This window comes from Podarcis cretensis (genome assembly GCF_951804945.1).
Source record: "Podarcis cretensis genome assembly, chromosome: 1".
Lineage (NCBI taxonomy): Eukaryota > Metazoa > Chordata > Lepidosauria > Squamata > Lacertidae > Podarcis > Podarcis cretensis.
This window is the reverse complement of record NC_137170.1, coordinates 117,554,064-117,581,720: the sequence shown is the minus strand read 5'-3', so window position 1 is coordinate 117,581,720 and position 27,657 is coordinate 117,554,064. Positions and strand designations below refer to the sequence as shown.

The 27,657-nt window shown below is 42.3% G+C and overlaps 1 protein-coding gene across 11 annotated transcripts in view; it reads right to left on the bottom strand.

Moving 5' to 3' along the window:
- PDE11A (phosphodiesterase 11A) overlaps positions 1-27,657 on the bottom strand; it is a 162,854-nt gene that overhangs the window by 86,171 nt on the left and 49,026 nt on the right. For 8 of the 11 annotated variants that reach the window (XR_013839322.1, XM_079977352.1, XM_079977349.1 and 5 more), the window contains exons 3-6: positions 11,630-11,719; positions 10,322-10,462; positions 6,248-6,312; positions 2,524-2,662 (exon numbers count right to left, since the gene is read on the bottom strand). Coding sequence is in view for 10 of the 11 variants with exons in the window: in XM_079977352.1 (XP_079833478.1) it covers positions 2,524-2,662; positions 6,248-6,312; positions 10,322-10,462; positions 11,630-11,719 (435 nt within the window). In the remaining variant the exon portion in view is untranslated. Of the gene's footprint in view, positions 1-2,523; positions 2,663-6,247; positions 6,313-7,687; positions 7,842-10,321; positions 10,463-11,629; positions 11,720-11,776; positions 11,829-12,078; positions 12,307-27,657 lie in introns of those variants that run through there. The other 3 variants (XM_079977358.1, XM_079977351.1, XM_079977350.1) reach the window with 3 other exon arrangements.

Below are 27,657 nucleotides of genomic sequence, written 5' to 3'. Positions count from 1 at the left end.
CCCGGGAGTTTATCTGAAATATATCGGTTTTTAAAAACATGACTGTGATGACCTAGAAGGCATTTCTTGAAAGGTTTCCTATGAACTGAAAACTCTGTAAAATACAGCTTCAGTTGGAATAGCACCGTGTACACTGTTCTGAGCTTTGTGGAGGATGAATAATATACAAAAATATTACCTACAGTGGCTCTAGGGCACTATGATGTCTCCATCTAATTCCCTGCACTATTTTAAAATTTGACTTTCCCCTCAGATTTTATGCCTTTCAGTATAAATCATCGCAAGCGTACATCTCAGAATATTCTTTCTGAAGTATGCTACAAAACCTATTTATCTAAAAACTATCATTTGAAGCAGAACACATCTCTTGTTAACATACATTTTATTAGATTTTGAATACTTTACATGGTCCTCCAAAATCTAAAGATCAAGTCTAAAGAGGAAGAATAAATTTGTAAGTTAATAAATGTGGAAAGAGTTTTCAATAACAGCCAAGCAGTCTTGTTGTTGTTGTTTTGTAAAGCACACTATTGGATGCTGACTGCATAGTCACATGTTGACTCTAACAATACTGGGGCTGCTCTGAGTATGCCCTGTGTTTTAATTTATTCACCTAATTCTCTCCTTCCAGCAATCTCGATTGCACTGCAGTTGTGATAGTTAAGCCTCTGACAAGTGCAACTGCTTAGGAAATTTAGTTATTCTCAGATTGGGGTTATCAACATGGTGCCCACAGGCAATCAGACCCCCTCCCCCATGTTAAACCACTCAATGTTTACATTTTTAGAATTGAGTTCTTTGGGGGAGGCTACATTTTGACATTTGGAATGTCTTTTTTTTGGTGGATGGTGTCTGATTTTTATTGTCTGTGGGGTTTTTTTGGGGGGGGGGGAGTTGTAGGTCTTTTCTGCCTTCTTTGGGGGGAGCCTGGGTATCAGCAAGTTTTTATTCTGTGAAATGAGAATGTTGTGGTGTGGACAACAAATGTGTCCCCATGCCCCAAAAGGTTGGACACTCCTGTTCTAGGAACTGAAGTAGTTTGCAGTCTACCTTCTATGAGGCAAGGGGAAGTTGTTAGTTTGTATGGTATTAAAACTTCACACAAGTGCAGTCTGGGAGTTGGAAAAAAAAATCCTTAAAGCAGAGAAAGCAATAGGCAGGGAGCCCAGAGGCAAGCATGTTAAAGGAAGAGTGCAGGTAGTCCAGCAGAGTTAAGAAAAGGGAGACTCAATGAAGGAATGGAAAATGAGGATTGGGGGAAAGGGTACAGGAAAAGTGGAACTGGGACAGCAGGAATGGATCAGAATGGGAAAGCTCTGAATAAACCTCACAGAACTGAAGATTCTGAAAAGCTCTATAGTGGAGGAGAGGGTGGAAGGAGTATTAGGAAGGCTGCTCAAGACAGGGTGGCTGAAGGAATTGGTAAAAAGTAAATTGTGGCCTCAAAAGCAGTAGTCTGAAGAAAAGGTGGCTGGTAGACACATGGAGTTGATGAAATGCAGAGGCATGATAAAAGGACTAATATAAGATTGCTTGCCCAAAACTGTTTGACCCCTTCCAGTCTCCTATTCAAATACTCAAAGGGGCCTGATTCCCACTGCCCAACATGGGTGTGTGGGGAGAACACTCACTTTGAGGGCCAGGCTGGGCTAAGAGATAGTGGAAATGGCTCCCACGTGGGAGAGGCCTGCTGTGCATTTTCTCCTCCTTCCAGTTGTTTCAAAAGTGAAGATACTGCCAGCATACACACTGCAGCATCTTCATGTCTGAAACTATCAGGGGAAGAAGGAGAGACCTGGTGGGCCTCTCCCATCTCCCTTAAGGGGTGAGTGCCCCTTGAGGGACAGGGGCAGAGTAGTGAGTGGAGGAGGGATGGGGTTTAAACCAACAGAATCAAGGAAGGCCTGTGGGGCTGTGCCAACCCCGATTTTTGTTCTTTTCAATCTTAGCCTGGACACTCACATTTGCTGTGACTTGGCCCACCCCATCTCTAGAAAGCAGGACTGGGAGAAAGCTAGGGACCTAAGAGAGGAGGGGCTGTATGCTATTATTAGTAGGAAGGAAGTGGGAAGACAGGCTGGTTTGGTGGGCTGGGAACTATGGGCTAAAGGCATGTAGGATGTTGCAACTAATGAGAATGTGGGGAGCCCCGGTTTCTATTTTCATTGCTGGTTCTGACCTTACTAATCCTATAGAGAAAAGGAGGGCTGAAAAGAAGTGAGGGTGGGAGCAGAAAGATTTGAATTAACTATCCAATGATCTGGTTGCAAGTTTGCAGCTATTACCACATAAATGACTAAACCTAATGGAATAAAGTTAATTCAGAAGAGGGAGAGTGGTTGTGTCCTGAATATGGTTAGGCCAGCATCTGATCCGTTGATAAAATGAACACTGAGCCAGCAGAGCAATTTATAAACATGATTCAGATCACAACGGAACGCATCGGATATAATGGAAGTAGCTAAGATTTTGCAATTTAAGATAATACAGAGGTGTGTAATTATGTAGGAAGAATTGCCTTACTTCTGCATCAAAGCGAGGATCTTGATATGCATCGCTGATGTTCACTGGGAGGCCCGTGGAAGCTACGAGTTCAGCAATACTATTATTTACTAGCCAGTCTGAATAAGATGAAGACGGTTTCTCCAAACTGTCTTTGAAGCTATCATAAAGGCAGAGCAGAGGAAGAAAAGGGTATAGTCACTGTTGCTTGAAAGCCCATCTTCATAAGTCTGGAAAGCATAGCCTTATATCAGGATTACCTATAAAAATTCAGAGCAGCTCAATGGCATTAGGTACAGAATAATACATCCGTTTTATTTATATGCTTATTTCCAGTATTTATTTATTTTTTTAGAGAAATGAAGGATGTGATCAAAGTGGCTAAACAAGGAAATTTCAATAAATATGCAAAAAGGTAACAGTAAAAGAGGACACTGTGGTTATGTAAAAAAGCAGACAGAACTCAATTAACAGCAACAGACAGATCCTGAAAGATAAATCCCGGGAAAGGTTTGCTGAAATAAACCTGGGTCGGTTTGGATGATATATTTGGAGTGGTGAAGCCAAGCACTGGTCCGTTCATCTTCCTCGCAGCATATATGAAAGTGGCCCAAAGTGGCCGGCCTAAAATATTCTGCTCTCTGGAGTGAAGGGCAAGATGGCACCTTTCCATTCCAGATACACAAGCTGACGAGGTTGGCAGCTGAATCTTGAAGGACAGCATCTTCCATTGAACTTGGGGGCATCATGCTAGATAAGAAGGCCTGAGGCAGATTGCATTGTACACCAAGCTCTGTCCTCCAACACCGTACACCTGCTCTGTGCCCCCAACTCTATGTCCCTTACTTATGCAGTTGACCCCCTTGAAAAAAAGGTCCTGACATGCTGTCCCCCATGTGAACATGCAATGTGAGGGTGGAGACTGCTACACCAGGGAGAGCAGTGTGCTCTCGCTCTCCTCCACACGACAGGCCAAAAGATATCATCCAAACTGACTGCAAAGGGACCAGGTAAATTGCTCATGGGAGACTGTTCAAAATTACAGATTCCATTGCTGAAAACAGCTGATTACAGGGGAACTCAAAGAAGCAGAGAGTTTCTTCTTATGGTTATTTAGAACTTTGAAAGGTCTATATATAAACACTTAGTATTGAGTCTTGAGAATGAGAATTGTAAACCAACGTAGACAGTAGAGCAGGGGCTGCCACCCTTTTTGGACTAGTAAGAACATTTTAAGAGTGCTGGGGGCAATGGCTGCAATGGAGGCGGCATGCAGCAACATGGAATTGGAGTGAACCCCCAGTGTTTTAAATAATGCTTCACTGCCAAGGTTGCGTAAAAATAAAGAGCAACCTCAACATTTATAGAGTGATGTAATATTTAAAGAATCCAGATGGATGAACACTGCAGACTCTAGCATGCTACCAGGGTAGCGCAGACATTTATCTCATAGAGCTGGCATTCTTAGAGGACACTTTCTCCATCTTCCTTATAACTGAAGGCGATGATGGGGATTGGAACACACAGGTTCTGCATCCCTATTTTAAGTGAATGCAGAATGCTTAGAATTCTAATTGGAGTGTACAGTGGAACCTTGGTTGTCAAACATAATCCGTTCCAGAAGACCATTTGACTTCCAAAATGTTTGACAACCGAGGCGCAATGGGTGGTCGTCAATTTCAATGGAGAAAATTGAGAAACGCACCTCGGAAGCCGTTCTACTTCTGAGATGCGTTCGAAAACGGAAGCAATTACTTCCAGGTTTTCAGCATTCGAAAACCAAAACGTTCGGCTTCCGAGACGCTTGAAAACCGAGGTTCCACTGTATTACTATGGTACAGAATAACTCTTCCATACATTGAATGCCATTTCAAAATCACATTCAAGGCTGTTACATAAATTACTTTTTTAGCAACGTAACACAAGCAGCTCAATTCACAACCAAATTAAGGTGAAATGTCTGGATCTAACTCAATTTGCATCAACTCTTCAATGGAACAAATCAGAACTTATTCCAAGTATTTTGGCTTAATTTGCGTGTGAGTGACTGAATCGGAGGCTTCATGACGACATCCTCAAAGAAATCTCTGTTTACAGTCAAAACTTTGGCAAAAGCCTAAGATATGAGCCATCATATGAACAGGGGGATGAATAAGCAACATCATATTCAGCTAATTTTGTAAGTTAAAAGTAAAAATAAAATTAAAAAAACTGAAGGAAAGCAACATAAATTTCTAACTGTTTTGAATAAAATACCATGACTATCAGTCTCAGAGCAGAGCCTACTGAGACAAAAGAGAAATGGATCAGCAACAAAGCAGCTGGATCTATCAGCCACAGAAAAGGGAATAATTTTTAGCTAGCTGCATAATTCTCCATAGACTGATGTTCTCTGTTTAAAAGGAAAAAGTTTTATAAATAAAACTTACTTAAAAAGAAAACAGGACAGCAAGTCTTACAAAAATCTCACTCACATGGTTTTCAGTTCAAATAATAAAGTTATACAATACATGCTTTGATAGCAGTATAACATCTAAATGTGTAAAGGTGCAGAAATGCAGCACCTTGTTAAATGTTTTCAGTTTATTTCAGCAGCTTCAGGAACACCGAGGGGAAAAGAGCCTTTGAGGGCAAGGTTCCAATTACCAAAGCACAGAGCTCATAATTGTGTATCTTGCAAAATCCATCATGAAGCGGGCAGAGATTTAAAGCGCACAGCATCAATTAAGATCTTGACATTATTATATGACAGGGGAATGAAATCAGTACTAGATTATGTGTGACAGGTTTTAGGAGCAGGAAAATGCATCCAAGTTAACAAAACAAGAAATAATTCAAGTGGGGGTTCAAGCAGTAGGCTGTCTAAACCTCAAGCAAATTTGTGCTTATTCCTACACGCTTACTGCTGCAACTGATTCCATCCAGATGCTGTGGATTACAGATCCTATCACCCTTGACCATGCTGATAGGAGTTGGAACCCAAAACTTCTGGAAGGCACCATGTTGGCTACTCTTGCTCGAGAGATGTTCTATCAAATGAGAGTTTCTTTTAGATTCAGGTTTCCAAAACTTGGGTCTCCAGCTGTTGCTTGACTACAACTCCCATTATCCATAGTTAATAGGAACTATGGTCAGGGATGATGGAAATTGTAGTCCCCAAACAGCTAGAGACCCAAGTTTGGAAACCCTGTTTTTAGAAGGTGGTTCATCTGAATTTGGAGGAGAGTCAATCTATGTTGAACATACTTAGCAATCAGGTTTGTACTTTCGGTGTACTGTAAGCTCCTTACTTCGAATAAGACACATAGTGTTGGTGGCACAAAAAGTTTTCCATCAACTTAGGTTGCTGCATTAGTAGCAACTCTTCTTGAGAGAGGTAACCTGATCACAATAATCCATTGTCTCGCACCACCAGGTCTACTGGTTACCATAACTTCTTGCAGTTTATGCAGGCACTAAACCTATACCTGCACCATCTGAGAAAAGTATTATTTTCTCTGGTACACCATATTGTAAAATGAAATACTTAAAAGAAACAGCACAAGATGGAGGAAGGGAAGCCCTGCTAATTTTGTGCAATGTAAGAAATTGTGAAATAAGCTAATTGAATAGAAAAGATACTAAATTCAGGCCTTTGGGGGTTTGGGGGGATCACCTTTATGAAACAGCTATTCATAGACAGTCCAACAATCAATGATTATTCATTAAAACATAATCCATTGCAATATAAAACATGAGGTCTAACCTATTCTCTGCATCTGCACTGCATTTTGGAGACATCAACTCGAAGGATTTGGTGAATTTCACTACCTGTCATGGTAAAATAAATACACATGAGTCTCAGAATCCCCCCCTCAGACTTTTAAAAAACACAACAGTGGAAAAACACATGTTCAAGTGTTAAAACAGTAGCCACAAAGCAACTCTCTATGCTCACTGCATAGAGCCCACTTTCCCCAATTAAATAATGCTGAGTATATGCAAAACTCATTGACTACAAAATGATTGCTCATATAGATTAGAGTCACAACTCCAGATCACAAAGTTTACCTCCATAGCATTCTTTTTCACTTTAATGGCTCTCATGGTGAAGCATGTTGAATATTTTCTTTGTTTTTCCCCAACCATGTTTTTGTAAGTAATTCTTATTTTGTTAGCTAGAAGGAGCAGTGGTCACAGATGATGGGAATTGTAGTCCAAAAAAAGCTGGATAACCAAGTTTGGGAAACCCTGATCCAGAATTAGGTTTGGCAGCAAGGCCCTGCCTTGGAAACTCACTGTTAGTTAAGAGACCCATTAGTGGCTTGCAACCTGACCTAAGTTCTCAGCAGAAGCACTTCTACAATACAAAACTAGGGTATAAAAATGAAGAAGTGTATACTTATTAGGATTTTTTTGTGGCATTAAATTATGAAATACCAATAAATAAGTAAAATTAAGGTGTACCCTAAGTCTGGAAAGTTTTAAGATTATTGGAGTAGAACAGGGATGGTGAACCTGTGGCCTTCCCAGTGTTGTGGGACTCCAATTCCCATCAGTCCCAGCCAGAAAGGCCAATGGTCGTGGATGAGAGAAATTTCACTTGAGGATTATGCAAATTGCCTAGATGGGCCAAAGGTTCAGCTCAGTGTAAGGCTCCATCCTGCATTAACATTAGAGTCAAATTTATCCACACTGTCACATAAACGTGTTCCTTGCCTTTACGTAAAAAAGAGATATGGGATGACTTTTAAAGAATCAGATCTTTAGGATTTCGCCAGTTCTAACACTGAAGAAGCCTACTGCAGGTACAAACTTAAAAGTGTTTGAAGTAAATAAATAACAACTCTGGTGAGAAAATTCAGATTATAAACTTTCACAGTGCCAGCTTACTCTTCAACATCAGGAAGATAATAATCATTACACTAGCAGAGGAATATTCCCTGCCATGCAATCATTTTTTGGCAGCAGTCAAAATAGCAGACAAGAAGCCTATATTCTTATATAATAAGAGCAACAAGAGTCCAACTGAAACTAGTAGCTCCAAACTATAACGAAACCACCACAGGCAACAGGGATCTGAACACCGACCAATTGTTTAGCTGTAACTTCCATGCCTAAAAGACATTGTCAAGTGGTCTCCTCAGTACTGTCTGTTTCTTGAAGAACAGTAATACATTTACAAACCAGTACACACAACATTCACCTTGCTTCTTACACATCTCACAATTCCAGCACTTGTCAATACAAAAGTGAAGCTTGCTGCCAAGTTTGTCTCGGTGGTAATACCCCATCTATCTTCTGACAGCCACCTCCAGCAATCCTTTGGTTGCTTCCACATACTTGTGTCTTAACCAAATGTCACAGCACTAGTGGGTAAGTGACTGACATGCTGATTCAGAGCACCAATCAATCATAAATCACACTTTCAGGCAGAGAAAGCAGGGCAGTTCCTGTAGCAATCGTCACTGGATGAGGGGTGGGGGCGGGGAGTTTGTTGCAGTCACTGTTATAAACAGTGATGATAGCTCAAAACACCATAAGGAGGAGTGAGAAAAAGGACTCTCTGTCTTGGGTGCTGTTATTTGTTACCATTGCTCCTAGCAGCAATGAAGGGGGGGAGCATTAAGGGACTTGGTAACAGAGGAAAGGTTGCATGCCATTTCCCTGTGCCACCCACCTAACCTACTAGTGAGATTTAACAGACAAACCAAAGTCTCCAATGAAAGCAAAGGGACACGCCATTTTGGTGAACCAGAGTAAATCTCACGGGAATGTCTGGAGAATGCTCTGAGTGTTATCTTGGTGTCTGATGTGAGAAGCAAAAAACTCAGCTTGGCCTGGTTGCCTGGCTTGAGCTCCTGACTAAGTTAGTGACCTGGTATCCCCAAGGTCTTTGTGCAGACTGGGTGAGAGCAAGAGCAGAAGGATTTGGGAACACAAAACTGGAGAAAGAAGCAGACAAATATGTGCGTCAGTCTCTGAAGATCTGCCTGCTTTAAGATTAAGATGCTGGGACTTAACTGAGAAAGATTTATGAAATATATTTTATTATATGCACATTTAGATGTAACATGCCCAACATATTAAGAGAGAATGACAGCAGTCTGAATGTGCACTTAAAATACCACAAAGTCAGCTTCTCACCACGTGTGCACAGGCACAACATGAACACGTACTTGCAGTCATGAATGTAAGCAAGCCCCTGCACCTTTCCCTTTTCATGAAGTCTTGTTCCTACTTGCCCAAGCATGACTACATCATTAGGAGAATGTGTTTCTGCCTTGTTTACTGGCTACAGGGAGCCATCTATAAGCTCTCCAAGTTAGGATGACTACTGCTATTTATACACTAGTGTTTATGTCACCTAAGGGTCTCCCTAGAGTATTCAGAATCTTGTTAAGAGCGGCAATAAGCATATGAGACCAGACAGAAGCACAGGCCAATAGAATAAGCCAGCATAGGCCAAGCACTTTGATCAGCAATGAGTCATATCCTATCAAATAAAGTATACCAAGGGGATTTTTTGTTTGTTTGTTTTAGAGGCAAGTGTTTTTCCACCCTTGTCAAATTTTCAAGTGAGGGATTAGTAAACTGCACTGTACAAAATTCAAGGTTACGAAACGGTCACTCTGGGCATATCTGTACTACAAACGTATACTGGTCTTATGGCAGTTCCACTGTCATGGCTTCCTCAAAGACTCTGGAAACTGAAATTTGGTAAGGGTGCTGATAATTCTTAGCCAGATGCCCTCCTAGTCCATTACTGTTGCCAGGATCCTCTGGGAAGAGGGAGCCACTCTTAAACAACTATGTGTCGGTGGTGTAGTTATACTCATCCTGATATAATTCAAATGTTAAGATGAAGATATAATAAGAAAATGCTTCTCTTAAAAATAGAAATTGTGATAAAAAAAGATGCACTGTGTTACATAAAGAACCAAAGGGTGTGTGTGGCGAGGAAGGGGAGAATTATCACTCAACTTCAGGAATGTGACAGAGACACATTTTCCCTCCAAAACACAGAGATAAAAAGAACTCCAGGTGTCATGGGAGGACCCAAATGCCTAATAGATGACTTTTGCATCCACAGTAGGAGCCGATTTCGCCAACCCCTAGGTATGACTCTATAGCTGGGAGAAAAGTTGCAGATTGTTTGGCAGCTATGTGATGAAGCAGTGTCAAATTGCCAATCAGTGGCTTTTTCTATTTGGAGCAGGAAAGACCAGTGGCAGGGGGAACACTAACTGCTACTGCTCAAAAATACCCTACGGATCTCCACACCCACCCCAAATGAGGGAAGCATTGACTGCTGCTTCCTGCACGTGCAGGGAACACCACAGGACAGCAACACACATCAGTTTCATATTCGTCTCTGAAGTTTCTCTCAATAAATCATAAACAGAGGGAAGCATTGGTCACCACTGCCCAAACTCGCTCCATTCATCTTCAGGCAGCAACACCCAATAAAACAATCACCCCCCAACTCCCAGCCTTCATGGAGGAACATAGGAACCAACCCCTAGGGGCCTAGGGGCCGTGAGGTCTTCGCCCCCCCCCAAATAAAATATTTGAGCCCCCCCCCCCCCAGTTGATGGGCATTGCCATTCAAATGCGATCGATTATGTGCAGCAGGGCTTACCTCCCCTCCCCCCCCCCCAATTTTTGTGTGCAAGTTGGCATCCCTGTGGGGGGAAAGTAGCAGAACTAACAACTAAATTCTTTGGCAAGGGCAGCCAAAAGTGTGTGACCCCTGTACAAAGGTAAGCATTTTACTGTGTCGTTATATCTTGGAAGAGAATTTACCGAGTAGTAACCTGAAATCTGAAACACTACTTACTGGAGACTCAATGTCTTCGAGCAGCAATACCGAGCAGCGGTCACACTTTAGTAGAGTTTGGGCTCGGTGCATAATCTTCTTCACAATTTTCTCTAGGTCTGTCTGTTCTTCAAATAGATCATTAACCACCTCCAGCAAGGCCTACATATATGGGAGGGACAGTTATTACAATTCGAATAAATTATTGGACAATTTATTCCCCCACCAAACAAGACTTCTAAAAGTACCAGTTACTGTATAACTTACTGACTTTGTAATATGGGCTTACTCCTCCTAAATTAAATTTAGGTGCCCAAAACAGCAATGGGCAAATGTCCCTGTAAAAGATCACGGAAATCAGTGTTTTTGTTTGCTCATTTTCTCAATGGGGCTACTTCAGTATTTCATGTATGCCTTAAGCTATACCAATTAATGGAATTGATTGCATTAGGGCTCTATTTCAAGTGTCCTTCCTCCCAGACTTTCCTCAGACACACAGGTTCTTTTTGCCAAGATCTATCCCTAGCCTTACATGCCAAACTATTTGATGTGTAAAGTTGCAATAAAGTTGTGTCCTGTTGCTCTCCTGAATATGTGCCAGATCCCTAACCCCTGGCCTCCCGATTTCCTCACAAATGTCACCCACAAGATCAAGAGGTGGGGGAGGGGGAAATCAAAGACTCCCACTGAAATGCCAAAAATAAAGACTATTTTTTTCCCCTCCACAGTAGTCAAGTTGTACAGAACACAAGAAAGCTCTTTGCAATGCTTGTGCACTGTGCTCTCATGAGTTGCACACTGTAACATCCTCGGAAAGCTTTTAGTGGTCACCATTTAGCGCAAAAAAATGTTGGCATCATAATGTCAGCGGAAAGGAATTACTTTAGAATTACTACTGGTAGATAAAAAATTCAGGTAAAAACATCCGCAGCTGCAAGATACCCTTTGAATATGAAGCTAAAACCATGAAGAACAGGAAGACAGGAAATATATTTATGTACACTGCAATTCTATGCATGTTTACTCACAGAAGTTTCACTGTGTTTATTCCTATGAAAGAGCACGTAAGATTGTAGCTTTACTCATACAAGATATTCTTCACTCTTGAGCAGCAGAACAAAATAATGCAACCAATGCCAAAATACATACACTGATTAACAAAGTGATGTGTATTAAATGTATGTGTATTTTCAACAAAGTGTCAATGCTTTCTTTAGAAATAATAAAGCTTTATCTTCAGTCACCTGACCTTTTATCATGTGATCATGCAGAGATAGCATATGAAGTAAAAGTTAGTAGCAGTGGCCCAAATTGCAATTTTTCACTTACTCTGCTTCTATCATACTCCTTCCTGGAAGCAGCAAACAGCTGAGCATTAGATATGGCAATCCCACAAAATGGAAGATACATCTCCATTACCTGGAGCAAAAAGGAATTATCAGCTATTAGAAGTTGTTATTGTAATTAGAAGTGCACCTTCAATCTAGTTCTCAAAGAGGTTGGTATGCCTGTCCACCTCACACTGTAGGACTTATATGGTGAAAAACACTCCCCTTTCTCTCCACACACATAATTGGGTCTTGGGGATACACACATAATTGGGTCTTGTGTGCGTGTGAAGACATAATATGGGAGGCACCATCCAAATAGCATTGTTTTTAACAAAGCTTTTCTGAGATGAAGAGCTGCCATGGCCCATGGCTAGGCTTGTATATGTAAAATTTACCTTGTCACCAAAAAACATGCAACTTTAAAGCCATTTCATACATCACACATACCTTACATTATTGTCCCCCTGCCCCTCCAAAAACAACCATCTGCTATAAAATGATTGGCTTTCCAAATGGGTGTACTTTTGATGAAGAACACACATGCTTGTGATACATTTCAGATGTACAGTATCACTCTGTAGAAAATGGTGGATTCAATTTTTAGTGCTGAGTTGAACAAGACTGGTGATTTATAAAAAACCTTAGGGATCAGATTTCAGCCAGTGCCCATGTTTTAACCTTTGCTCCTCCAATGGCCAAAGGGTGGTTCAAAATAAAATGTCATTCAACAAATAAATTCTTATCTTGCAATTCTGCCATGACACATAATACTAGCAATACTAGATTACAGGTTCTTCAATATTTTATCAGGAGAAAGAACTTCAGCTAAAGAATAAAAACTGTTCAACACTGTCCAGTACTTGATCCTTTTCACCTCAAAATATTCCTCTTCTTCTGTATGATTCTTTTTTATTCTAACCTCATGGCTATTAAAATAAATGAATAGGTTGAGAGTGGACTATTAAATCTAAATCCATATCCTTATAATTTAGCTAATATGAGACACACTTCACAAAAGGAAAATACTACAATTCTACAATTCTATTCTTTCTTTTGCAGGAAGATTTGTTTTTACTTCCTTTGAAAGCTATTTCAACAAAGATCTCATGCATTCAAACATCTTTCTTTTAAATTGGCCACCTCCTTTTATTTATGGAAGAAATGTGCTCCTTAGTATTAACAAACATAATAAATACAAATTCATTTACTTTTTCTACTTTATGAAATACAGATGAATTCAAATACTTCAACTAAGAGATTAAGATGTTTTGTAGGTCACGTAGAGTTCTTGGTTAGTGATGATGCAGTAATAACTTTAACGATAATGATTATTATAATAGTAATAATTTTAAACAGCAAGCATTCAAGCGCAAAACATTATATATGACATCTATTACATCAGCATAAGTGTACAAAAGACAAATGAGAAAACTTGAACTCTTTTAAAAAGCTAGAAAATCCCCAATTGCCATAAGTTCCACCTCTGCAAGTTGTACAGATAGATCATTTGAAGACCGTGTTTTGAAATACCGTATTTTTCCCTCTATAACACGCACATTTTTTCTCCTAAAAAGGAAGGGGAAATGTCTGTGCGTGTTATAGAGCGAATGTGTGGTCCCTGGAGCCGAAAAAGCAGGCAAAAATCAAATTGCGTGTCTCCTAGAAGGGAAACTTGAAAAGAGGAAGCGGCTGCTTTCCTCCATTCTGCCTCAGGGTCTTACTGCCCACCCTCCTCTGTTTCGTTGCTGTGTTTGCTCAAACGGAACAAAGAGCAGGGAAAGCCCCTCCCCTCCAGGCAAGCAGAGGGGAAAGTGTCGTCTCTGTGCTCCGGTACTGCTGGGGGAGAGGGAGAGAGAGGGGGGAGGGAGGGAGAGAGGGAGGGAGGGAGGGAGAGAGAGAGAGAGAGAGAGAGAGAGAGAGAGAGAGAGATGGCTGGCTTGGGTGGGGGGAAACTTTTGCCTTTGCCTTTCTTTCCTCCCTCCCGTTAAATCCCTCTCCTGCATTCCTCCCCTCCAGGCAAGAAGAGGGGAAAGTGTCGTCTCTGTGCTCCGGTACTGCTGGGGGAGAGGGAGAGAGAGGGGGGAGGGGGAGAGAGAGAGAGAGAGAGAGAGAGAGAGAGAGAGAGAGAGAGAGAGAGAGATGGCTGGCTTGGGTGGGGGAAAACTTTTGCCTTTCTTTCCTCCCTCCGTTAAATCCCTCTCCTGCATTCTTAGCCAGCTGCTTCTCTGCAAACCCCTCTCATGTCCCTTCTTTGTTTTTCCTTCGCTCCCCACTTAAAATGTGGTTACAAAGCATAGATCCACATGGATCCTCAGGATCTTTGCATTGGGTCACCCCAAATTCACCATCAGATCACATAGCATGTCCATGGCTACAGCCTGCCCCCCCCCCAAATCACGCACCCACTGTGGCCTGGGGCTGCAATGGTGCAAAAACGTGGTTAAAAAGCATGGATCCACAGGGATCCTCAGGATCTTTGCATTGGGTCACCCCAAATTCACCATCAGATCACATAGCATGTCCATGGCTACAGCCTGCCCCCCCAAAATCACGCACCCACTGTTGCCTGGGGCTGCAATGGTGCAAAAACGTGGTTAAAAAGCATGGATCCACATGGATCCTCAGGACCTTTGCATTGGGTCACCCCAAATTCACCATCAGATCACATAGCATGTCCATGGCTACAGCCTGCCCCCCCAAATCACGCACCCACTGTTGCTTGGGGCTGCAATGGTGCAAAAACGTGGTTACAAAGCATGGATCCACAGGAATTCTCAGGATTTTTGCATTGGGTCACCCCAAATTCACCATCAGATCACATGTCTGTGGCCACAGCATGAAGCCCAAAAATGATACATCCACTGTTTCATTCAGAATGTTTTTCCCTTTGTTTTCCTCCTCTAAAAACGATGTGCGTGTTATGGTCAGGTGCGTGTTATAGAGCGAAAAATACGGTAGTTAGCACCAGTGACTGTTATTAAATAATAATTATAACAACTAAAAACTCTAAAAGCAAAAAATAATACTACAAAAATACAATTAATATTTTCTAAAAAGAAATCATTTGTAAATTTAATTCATTCTGGGTTTTAAACTGTCCAAACATGCATGTGCCCACATTCATATAAACAGTGCAGAATGCTTTACTGAGCACATGAATCCACAGGCTAAGAATCAATCGCAATATGGTTAGGTGTGAACACTCAACCAAATCACATTATGCTTTGGGCATCTGTGCACAGTGTGTCTGGCAACCCTTACAATCAAGGCCTCTGATCAAATAAGAGCATGACAGAAGTTTGTCCTTCGCAAACATATTTCTCAGGGGAGACCCCTATTTTTATTCAAAAAATAATCCACTGCTGGTGGTTAAAGCTGTATCCTGTGAGCCCTAAATCAGGCTTTACTGGTTTCGTATCAAGAGCAACATATGGCTGCATTTTATATGTATCCTGTTTTCATAAGGTTTCCCAATTCATTGTCTCTTACCTACTATAATATACTATTCCATGTCCCTCATTCAAATCTCAGACACCAATTTACTGGATGCCCTTTGGCAAGCCACATAGGGAAGATGATGCTGTCCTAACATACAGATTGTCTTTAGGATGCTCAGATTATCCCCGCCCCCGCCCACCCCACCATATAAGGCTGAATCACTGAAGGGTCACATTGCAGATATATTAGTCTTGATTCAATGCGCAGAAGGAGCACTTAGTACTTCTTTGGTACTCACACGAGTACTCTGCAACATCTGTTAGCACTTGAGCTAGCACCAAAATATCCTGTGGCACCAGTGGGGATGGGATGCCATTTATGGGAAAAGCACTTTCGAAGGGTATCCTGAATCACAGCATCACAGAACTGCAGAGTTGGAAGGGGTCCCAAGGGTCATTAGCCCAACCCCCTGCAATGCAGAAATCTCAATAAAGACTCCCTGGCAGATGGCCATCCAATCTCTGCTTAAAAACACCCAATGAAGGAGAGCCCACCACCTTCTGAGGAAGTCCGTTCCGCTGTCAAACAGCTTTTACTGCCAGAAAGTTCTTCCTGATTTTTAGTCGGAATCTCCTTTCTTGTCACTCAAAGCCATTGGTTTGGGTAATACCCCCTGGAGCAAGAGAAAAAAAGCTTGCTTCATCTTCCATGGGACCGCTCTTTAGATATTTGAAAATTGAAGGCCATCAAATCGCATCTCAGTCTCCTTTTTCCTAGGCTCCTCGCCTCCAGTCTGCAGTGACCTCACCTGTTCTTCACGAATTCTCCAAGATTATAGACAGAGGCTCTGAGATTACATCCACAAGCTCCTTTAGTACCCTTGGGTGCAGCTCATCAGACCCTGGAGATAAAGTAGCTAGATGTTCCCTTACCACCTCTTCTATCGTGGGCTGCAGTTCCCTCCCTGCAGGTTGGGCACTGCTTTACATTTGGGAGACAACAGAGGCAATGTAGGTGTTGAGGAGTTCCACCTCCCCTCTGTCACCAAGTAGCATTTCTCCATCTTCCATTTCCCATACAGGCCCTTCTCAAATCTCAAATGATCTGTAAGCTCCTTATGCAGCCACACCAGTTTCTTTAGATGCCTCCCGCTTGTTTTTCTTGTCTGCATTTGCGCCTTCAATATTTCACCTTTAAGAAACTCCCATCCATCTTGTACTCCCTTCACTTTTCAGTATTTCTGACCATAGGATCTCACCCAGTAGTTCCTTAAGCTTTTTTTTAAAAAAAACAACAAAAAACCAGCCTTCTCAAAGTCCAGAGTGCATGTCTGACTAAACTCAGCTTTCCCTTGCCTCTGTATCATGAAACCCAAAAGGACATAATCACTTCCTTCCAACTTCCTAGTACTTCCACTTCATCGATGTGTTGCTAGTAACATCCTGTTTTGTCCTAATGCAAAGCTCTCAGATGAAGTTAGCCTGAATTTAGGGGCTGTGAAACATTAGGGCTATTGGCAATGCTTCGCTCCTTCCTGAACAACTGGGCAGGAAGTGTATTTACAACAGCTTCAAATGACTTTATTTGTCTTCCTCCCCTTTCTTCAGGGTGATTTGGCGAAACGTTCGGAGAAAAACAACAGCACAGAACAAATGGCTCAGTGAACATTCTGTCAGAACAACATTATGTTACCAGCTTACATCCTGCAAAATGTAGAAACAGGGCTTCGCTTAGCAGGGTGCCAGTACTGAAGCTACCAAATGAACTGCTTGATAACTTGCAAATTAACAATGAGCATCATTTCCCACCTCACATGAATGCATACGACATACATGCAAACCATGTGAAATGTATGTCCTGGTCATATTTCAAAAGCTCTGCTCTACATAGCTGTACACTGGAATTGTTCAGACATTACTATAGTTAAGTCATTTTAGTTCTACACTTAATACTCTTGCGAGGAGCATTGCCACCTTCTGTCCCCCACTTTTGATGGTAGTAACAGGCTGACTTCTACACAATCTGGATTAATCGCAGGTTCTTTATAAGGTCTGGAAAGAGTCTTCAGAATGCAGCTGTACATAACATGGGATTATACAAGTGGGAGCCCTGAAAAACAGAATTCCATCACAAAAAGCATGCGTTTGTATACACAGGGGCTCTTTCCAGACCTTATTACAAGCATGTGAAGGCTAGGTACTTATGGGATTCCATTTCTGTGCCACCCACACATTCAAAGAATGTCGGAAAGGTGCCGGAAGGAAAAGAGCATGAATACACAGCTATGCAAAACTAACACACTAGAGCAGTGCTCCCCAACCTTTTTATCGCCGCGGACCGGTAAATGTTTGATAATTTTTCCGTGGCCCGCTTGTTTTGATTTAATAATTTTAATTTAATTGTATTTAAACATGCCTTCAAAATAAAATACAGCTACACCAAAAAATGAATATAAAGTGATTTATTTCAATGCAGGGATGCCAGCGTGCCCCTTTCAATACAGAGATGCCCCAGCATTCCCCCTTTCAATACAGAGATCATCGCGCCATAGTGCTGAGTCTCCTCAATAGCAGAGAACCCCCGCTCCCCCTCCGTGCACTTATGCCTGAACCTGCACAAACACATTCGACCCAGGAGTTGTTGACCTAAATAAGTGCAATAGGCCTGGGTGAATGAGAGAGCATTCTAATAAAACCACTGCTGCTCCTCTTTCCGTTTGATAGTACTCAGTCCCCCCCCCCTGTGTACTTACCGCACGCCAGCTTCTCTTCAGTCCCCGCGTCTCCGACCTCAAGTCCTCAGTCCTCCTGTGGCGCCTCCTCCTCGGCCAATGGCGTGAGGTTTGCCTTTTGGCCAATCAGGAAGCAGGAGGACCGCTCCCTGATTGGCCAGGAGGAGCATCAGTGTAACAATAGCGAACTTTCATTCGCTACTATCACACAATGGGCGCGCTTGGGAGGGTGCAATGCTCTGCACCTCGGCCGCCCGCAACAGTGAAATGATTTGAAGTTCCTCGGGTGGCCCGGTGCCAATTGATCCATGGACCAGCACTGGTCCGCGGCCCGGGGGTTGGGGAACACTGCACTAGAGTGTTTGGTATACAAAATGCTCAGGGCCATCTTAATTGTTGGTGCTAGGGATGCATGGCACCCAGGCACTGGGCTCTTAGGTGCGCCAGGCTGAGAGTCTGGAGTCTGGGGAAGAGCCGCCAACAGCTGAGCAGAGCAGAGCCCATCAGAGCGCCGCAGGCTCTTCTGCTGCGGGTGGCTCTTCCCCGGACTCCAACGCTCGCCCCTGAACTCGCGCCAAGCCGCCCACAGAAGAGCCCATGGGGCTCAGAGGGCTCTGCTCCGCTCAGCTGTCAGCTCTTGCTCCTGCTGAATGGCGGCTATTTTGGCACGCTGTGGGCGCTGTGTGACTCTTCCTGTTGCAAGCACTGAGCTGCGGGTTCCTTTGCTGGCTTTTCTGTTGTTGGCGCACGCTCCCAGTGCATTAACACAGAACATTGTAAGAGTAAACAAAATTTAGGTTGGTATACCACCATTGATTTCTTTCCTGCCATTTTCATGGGTAAATCAGAGGAAGCAGAACCATGCAGGTGTGGAAAGTGTGAGGAAGCAGCCATGTTGCCTGTGATCACTCGTGTGAATGAAATTCAGTACAACATGCCAGTAAAAGCCACTGCTCCATAACACAACAGGTACGCGGGTGGCACTGTGGGTTAAACCACAGTGCCTAGGACTTGCCAATCAGAAGGTCGGCGGTTTGAATCCCTGCGACGGGGTGAACTCCTGTTGCTTGGTCTCTGCTCCTGTCAACCTAGCAGTTCGAAAGCACGTCAAGTGCACGTAGATAAATAGGTACCGCTCCGGTGGGAAGGTAAATGGCGTTCCCATGCGCTGCTCTGGTTTGCCAGAAGTGGCTTAGTCATGCTGGCCACATGACCCAGAAGCTGTACGCCGGCTCCCTCGGCCAATAAAGCGAGATGAGTGCCACAACCCCAGAGTCGGTCATGACTGGACCTAATGGTCAGGGGTCCCTTTACCTTTACCTTACTGCGGTGTGAAAGGAACATTAGAAAACAGGACAGAAGAATCATCACTGTAACCAGGACATCCCCATGTCCCACAGTATCCCCCATGTCTGAATGCACCCTAAAGGAAGTTTGTATTTTGCAGGGCATTCAACTATTCATTTACTAGAAAATAAGGTCCCACAGCTTTCAAATTTCCTTATTTTGTACTGTCTCTGCATTCCGGACAAACTCATAAGTTATGGCATTCAGGAGCCAAACCAAAGCAGCGTCAGGAGCAAAAAGTTATTTCTGCAACCAAGAAGAAAACAACTGTGTACCAAAATGGTTTATCCTATCAAGCCACAGATTTGAGTTTCCCAAATAAAATTAGTTTCATTAAGCCTAGCGCCTCCAGCTTATTTTGCCATGACCTAAAAGTTATATAAAAGGAAACAAAAGAAAAACAGCTCATATCTAACTTGAGCAAATACACTTTATTAAATTTAACATGTTAAGGTCACTCAGGCGACAAATTCATGTATTATCACAAGCAGCGAGGGCAGCTTTACGGTTTTATTATAAAGTCCTTCTAGATGTCCATAGAATTTGTAGCCCAAAGAAAGTAAATAATGACTTCAGTGTCTTCTACTAACTGAAGGGTCAGAAAATGATTATCTCCCTAGAGCAGGATTGGCAAATCTTTTTCAGATCAAGAACCACATTTGCTCATGGGCAACCTTCCATACCAGTGGCGGGCTGAGTTAAAGGGAAAAAAGTAGACAAAGCAACAGAGGTAATCCATAACTTTGTAAAGTAGGCTGCATTCAAATAGAAGAAGTGTGTGGCTGTAGAGTCCGATATGGGAGAAACGTGTTTCATTTCAGGTTTTGCAGATTATGGTGTCTGGTTTTGCTGTTACAGGTACACCATGGCGTTTCTTCTCTCTGCGTTCCTCCCAGCAGTCATTCTTTCTCTGGTCAGTGCTGTGGATGCACAACCTGACTGTCTACCTCCAAGCATTTGTGATCATCTGCAAGGGATTCCCATATGGCTGGGTTAATGATGCCAGCCTCCAGGTCACGTTTGAAGGGTAGATATTTTACAGGAGGGATAATTTTCCACATTTGGGCTGATGCACAATGCCTTCAGCTTCATCGTTGTTGCAAACTGAAGCACTTCAGTTTGATTAAATGAGTTTCAGTTATAGATACTGGGTTATTGAATGGAGTAATATCCTCAGTGGTACAATGGGCACAGTTCATTGGAGTTCAATGGAGATACTGTTAAATGAAATCAGTTGGCCTTTCAGGTTAACGTATGTAGGGCTAGATACTAGACTATAACTTGTATTTTCTGCTATGGTTTATGGAGTAATGTAACAAACACTGTTCTGTTCTATTCCATAACTTGTTATTGGGATAGGGGATAATCAGTTGAAGTCAGAACAAGTGGAACTCTACAGCCGTGAAGTATCAAGTATAAAAAATGCTGATGCTATAATGACTGACATCCACTTGATGGCACTATAGACATACGATTTCTGTTTATAAAGGGTGGATGACTCTTCCACAAGGTAGCAAGATTTGCAGTTAGAACTGTTGGGGAGCAAAACATTTCAAAAACTGTGTCTAAACTGACCCAGACTACTTGTGAGAAAGCTTTACAGAATTCAGTGTCTTCTGAGAAAGTTGCAGAACAGAAATTGTTGCCCCCCCCAAAAAAAACGAGAGTTTAATCAATCAAAACATGAAACTTTGGCAGTCATGAAGTATTAGGTGCTTATTACTCTTATTTTATTATTTTTTTTGTTTGACATTTATATTCCTCCCCCCTTCCTCCAAGGAGCTTAGAATTGCATATATGAAGCATGGGGGTCGCTTAGGGAATATTTTCACAGTAATCCTGTGAAGTAGGTAGCTCTGAGGAATAGGAATTTGTGCAAACACACCTGGATTTTGCACACCCACACCAAACCACTCTGGTCTAGTCACTATAAGACACTGGTCCCAATTACTAACTTCATAGAAGGAAAACAAACTGATTCACCAAATGCTACTTCACATGGGAGCCCCTAATATATGCACAAATAGTGCTGCATGCATTTAAACAGAGGCAGCTTATCCCCAAGTGCATTCCTCCGAGCAGATTTTTTTAAAATTCCATTTATTCCAATGGGCCTAATCTGAGCATCACTAACAGCAGATATTCAGCCATTATGTGGATGTGCTTTTTCCCTCTCAAAGAATGCCAAGAGAAAACAGAAAATAATTCAACACAAAATATCAGATAAAGCAATCTAACAAAATATAGCATAAAACTAAATATAAAACATCATCCATGGAGTGGTCTCTAGTCCACAAAAGCTTATAGGACACTGAAACTTGCTAGTCTTCAAGGCATGGGATAGCAAACCTTTTTGGGCACAAGGACGTCTTTGAAAATCGAAGAAATATCATGGGCAGCTCTGAACATCATTTGTGATTCTTATTTTTATCTGTAGCTACCTTGATTCGCAGGTGGCGCTGTGGGTTAAAGCCTCAGCGCCTAGGACTTGCCGATCGAAAGGTCGGCGGTTCGAATCCCTGCGGCGGGGTGCGCTCCCGCTGCTCGGTCCCAGCGCCTGCCAACCTAGCAGTTCGAAAGCACCTCCGGGTGCAAGTAGATAAATAGGGACTGCTTACCAGCGGGAAGGTAAACGGCGTTTCCGTGTGCGGCTCTGGCTCGCCAGAGCAGCGATGTCACGCTGGCCACGTGACCCGGAAGTGTCTCTGGACAGCGCTGGCCCCTGGCCTCTTAAGTGAGATGGGCGCACAACCCCAGAGTGGCCCGTATGGGCAGGGGTACCTTTACCTTTTTACTTTACCTTGATTCCCACCAGGGGGGAAAAAGCGGGGTATATATAAATATATAAATAAATATATAAATATAATAATAATAATAATAATAATAATAATAATAATAATAATAATAGTGGTGGTGCTCAGAACCTCTGCCAAAACAGGCAAAAATCCTGTCCCCAAACAAATAACACAAAAGAAAACAAAAGTGGGCACTACCCTCAGAAAATGAGAACAGAAAACAGACAGCTCTCCCAAATCAACAAAATTGCCAAAAAACTGATTCAAAATTAAAATTGGAAGGAGCACAAGCCCCGTGGCACCATAACTGGGGATCCCAGCTTAAAGGTACCACAAGCCCTCCTGTTTTTGCTTCAAGAAACATGTCTATACATCTGGAAATTAATAAATGAGTGTTATAATTATTGTCCCATAAATGTCAGGTGACTATTCCTCTCCTCCCTCCCATCAACCTCAGGATAACCTCCCTATTTGGGTTCCTGCTATTTCCAATGTGGCGTGTGTGCATTTCATTTGGTCTAGCTTTAGCAGACTGATGCTGGCGGCAATCCGCCTGCAAGCTTGTAGAGTGAATTATATTAATGGGGAAACAGCCTCTCTCTTCGCTCACCCCCCGCCCCCAAGCAAAACATCCCAAAAGCTCACTGAGCAGTTAATGCAGCTCCATGCCTCCTGCAATGCAGACATGAGCCTGGAAGGTGCAACTGAGCTTTTTAAGATCCTTTCAGCTTTTGCAGTAGAAAAAAAAAGAAACCAGGGAGGGGAGGAATCCGCATAGAAAAGTGGTTCCTCTGGGTTCACTTACTTAGTTTTACAATTCATGCTGCTCTGCAGTGACAGTAACTGGAAGCAAAAATGATCAGGTACCACCAGCATTATGCGCTGATTAAATCAGCGGTGAGGATGGACAAAGCCCTCTCCTATAGCTATAATGTTAACTTGCTTGCTGAAGCTCCAGCAAAGCAGAGATGTGCTGAGCTACAGAGTGTGTAATCTGATTGTTCCAGCCAACTAGGCACGGCAGCTGATATTCACTAACTTTCATTATCAGCAGAAACAGACAACAATAAAAACTCAACAGAGCACAAATTTCCGTTGTCTATATAAACTAGGAAACATAAGGGAAATACCAGAAGCGAACGTTAAAATATCTGTTTGTACAACTAAGACCCAAAATCCTGCAATCCTCCTACTGCTTAATAGCATTTTAATCGGTCCAAAAGGACGTGTACTGCTATATGCAGTAATTAGAATACTCTTTCTAACATTTACTGAGCTTCCAGTTTTTCATGGTTTTAATATCCAGTAAACTCCTCTGAGTATTTTATGGAAAACCACCCCATAATGTTTAAGGCACATCAGATTAAAGAAATGCAAACATTCCAGAGAACTGAATATGCATTAAGGTACACTAATGGAGATCTAGGAACATTTACATGGTTTTTGTAGACAGGCAAAAGACAGCAAAAAAACACAACAAAGTTCATATTTGAGGCGTTCACACCAACTACAAATTAAGAGTGAATTAAAATGCCAACCTACAAAGTAAAATCAGGAAAAATGTTACACTGAAGGTGCATATAGCATGCTCCGCATGGGGAAGAATGAAAATGAATGTTCATAGAGAAAGAAGCAATTGAAGGCTTAATTTCATTTCTAGGTGAATTTTATAGCTGAACAGCCTTCAAAATTGTGAGAATAGTCAATTATTGTTGTGTGATTTAGTTATTTAGTTACTGTAAGTTTAATTTGTTGGTGTCTTATGTTATGTAATGTTTTTCTTTTTTTGCTGTTTTTTTGTTTGTCTTTTTTGTTGTTTTAATGTTTGGTGTTGTATAATGAATCAAAACTAAAAAAAAATAATAAAAACAAAAACAAAACAAAATTGTCAGAACAGCGTCACTGTTTCCAATTCAGAACCATTTTCTTGGATGCCAGAAATGAACACCCATCCTTCCATCCATAATGAAAAGAGGAAAGCTTCTTTCTGTGAGAAAGTGTAATGGTTTCTGATGTAAATGAAACTACACCCACCCACCCACCCACCGACAGGGTGCTGATGGAAGGGGGGCAGTCCCATATATATTTGTGGCCCTGTCTATTTTTCTGGGTTTTTTTCAAATGTGGCTGCTATTTTGGATTGTGCAGACATTCAAGGCAGACATTCTATGACTGGCACCCACATGCCCTTCTCAAAATTCCAGATGTTCCCACTGGTCCAAAAAGGTTGCTGAGCCCAAAGAATATAATAATGCCATCATGCTGAGCAAATTACATGAGACAGTGTGAAATTTATGGAAGTATCACTTATAATTTGAATTCCCAAACCGTATTTTTGTGAAATTTCCAGTGATAGGCTGGGTTCACAGATAAATGGAGCAGCTTCTCTGAACCCTTCACAAGAACATGATAGGTCCCTGTTGCTGCTTATAAGAAAAGATTAATTTAAAACTTGACAGATTTAGGCAAATGTGCATCAATAATGTGCTTTTCATTATTATACACCAAGGCAATTTATTTACATTACAGTGCATAACAAGCACAAGCACTTAACTTAATCTTTGCAAACACAATTTTGGAATCTGCTCTTATTCAATTGTAAAATGAAAATCCTTTTAACTTGTTGCTTAAGAGATTCCACAGTGATGATCGTTACTCTGTTGTCATTATTTATCATGTCCTCTAAGTAGATGCAGCTGTTAAGCATTCAGGACAAAATTACTGTGATGAACTATCATGGAGGTGCACGTCTGACCAGACATTTTGATACTCTGTGTGATGTCTGCTTTTAAAAACCAACTCTACTTGAAAATACCCAACAGTATTTATTGTTCAAGGGTAATTTATCCACTTCTCTCCAGTGTCACCTCTATGGACATATTTATATAGTAAGCTATACTAATCCTTGTGTGATGAATTATGTGTTTTCTTGATTACAGCCTTCATAGCTACAAGTTTTTCTAGAAAGAGAATGTCTCAAATACAAACCAATTTCCTCTCTGTACTTATGCTACCCGAGATGGTGATGTCTTGAGAAAACAAATATATGTGTCTTGCCGCAAGGAATTCCTCAGAATGCTGTCAGCATAATAAATACCCCATAAGTGTATTATTGTGACAGTGGGTCATAATTCTCCATATAGTGGCAGATTCTGGAACAGGAATGTGTGCCATTGCTAATATATCCCCATGTCCACTTCCATCTTAACTCTACACTAGTAAAACTGAGCACTAAAATGTTTGTTTCTGTCGTTACATAACAGTCATGTCCCACAACAGCCCCGGGCGCCAGCTTTGTCCTTTCATCTTCTGTGAGGAAGCACTTCCTTCCTCACATTTATTTGAGAAATCGGGGCAAAAACCTCATGCTAGTCCCATCATCTATCAAACTGGTGCCCACTGGTGGTGGCGGCCCCAAAGTCTGAAATGGTTATCAAGTTCAATGTAACAGATCCAGAATACAGGCCATTTAAAATAAGCTGTCAATACTTTTCTCTTCTAAGTACCGTATTTTTCGCCCTATAGGACGCACTTTTTCCCCTCCAAAAATGAAGGGGAAATGTGGGTGCGTTCTATGGGGCGAATGCAGGCTTTCGCTGAAGCTTGGAGAGCGAGAGGAGTCGGTGCGCGCCAACCCCTCTCGCTCTCCAGGCTTCAGGAACACATCCGCAGCCTAGGAAGCCCTGCGGGAGTTCCCGCAGGGCTGTTTAGACTGCAGATAGCAGCCTGGTTCCCGGAGCGCCGGACGCGCTGAAAGCACAGCGCCCGGCGCTTCGGGAACACATCTGCAGCCTAGGCAGCCCTGTGGGAGTTCCCCACGCAGGGCTCCCCACATTGCGGATAGCAGCCTGCCGCCCGGCACGATAGGCGCCCTGAAGCAGAGTGCCCCGCCAGCCAGCCAGACATCGGCCAGCCCCACAAGCTCGGGGGACAGCAAGGAGGCGCAGCGCTGCCATCCCGCTGTTCCTCGACCTGGTTTGGTTTCCCCGACCTGGTTTTGGGGGGGAAATAAAGGGAATTTCCCCCCCTTTATTTCCCCCCCAAAAAACTAGGTGCGTCCTATGGGACGAAAAATACAGTAGTTTACGACATGGAATTATTATATATCAGCTCCCATGTAAAGTGTGGGAGTGGCAGAATTTCTGCAGCATGTGACAAGACAGTCCATGATGCCAATCTCCCAGGTGGTGAACCTGCAGGTAAGTGTGTATAGGAATGCAACTATACAGTACTAGCTCACTGTTTTAATCTGTCCCTGTTATCCTTTAATTGTTATTGCTGTGATTGTACTGGTAATTCATTTTTCTTTTAACTAGCTTTCTCTGATATTACCTCTTTTTTTAAAGTAGGCTATAAATGTTTCAAATAAATAAGTAAAACATTATGGATCCTACGACTCTCAGCCATGCCTATGAAGAGTTTGTTCGCAAGCACTTTCTCTCTATCATACGTATCATCACCTATCAACATTCCCTTTCTGTTGATAGGACAAACACTATGTAAGAGAATGAACGGACAAACAAATCTATCATTTAAGAAACAGGAACATGCAGAAACTACTGAGGCCCATGTTGGTCTGTGACACCCATGCAGAAGATACACAAAACCAATTGTTATTAATTCCACTCTCCAAAGTAGAGATTAAGGAAATCGTTCTTTTAAAAATGGCAAATAGTAGGAAACCTGGATCAGATGGATTTCCAGTAGAGTAGTATAAAACATTCATAGATCTCTTGGTGCCAAAACTTCACCAATTGTACGACAGGATATTTGAAATTTATGAGACACATTTAACCAAGCTTGCATTGCTGTTATACCAAAAACAGGTAAAGATCATACTCAGTGTGCTAATTATCATCCAATTTCACTGATTGTTGATACTCTATTGTCTCTGTGCATGTGCACATGCCTCTACACCAGTCAACCTCCCAATGCCTTATCTCTTGTGCCACCAGGATTCTGGCTTCTAAATAAACAAAGTAGATGAGGCGCCACAGATTTTTTAAATTTCAGAAATCAGCCTAAATACTGTCAGCGACCAAAGGCCAATCCAAACAAATCAGGTTGTATGCAGCCCTGATAAAAAAAGTAACACCCTTGATCTGAGTAACTCGTTGCCTTGCTCTCCTTTATGCCCACATGGTTGGAACCTGACTACTGGCCCATGAAATGGCATCATCCAGTTCTGGCACTTTAGATCCTGGCATGCATGGACTAAAACCAGACCCTCAGCTGGCCTTGGACTCCACGGCCCAACAATGAGCTTGGCTGAGGTCTGATGAAACTTAACCTCAATGTTCGACAACTGACCTTAAGCTTGCATGATGTCCTACTTAAAACAATTTTTTTAAAAAAGAGTCAAAAGGAACAAGAAGCTACAGAAACTAGAATTTGTAAATAACAAGTCAGCATGATGTCCTAAGGTTTAAATGTGGGTTATGGAGGGATCGTTACAGAAAACAGCATTGTCTTCCAGTTGGCAAACCATGTACAGTGGTGCCTCGCAAGACGAAATTAATCCGTTCCGTGAGGCTCTTCGTATAGTGGTTTTTTCGTCTTGCGAAGCAAGCCCATTGACAGCTTAGCGGATTAGCGCTATTAGCAGTTTAGCGGCTTTTAGCGACCAGCTGTTAAGCGGCTTATCAGCGGATCAGCTGATAAGCGGCTTAGCGGCTTAGGAAAAGGGGGGGAAAAGGGAAAAAAACCCGCAGGAAC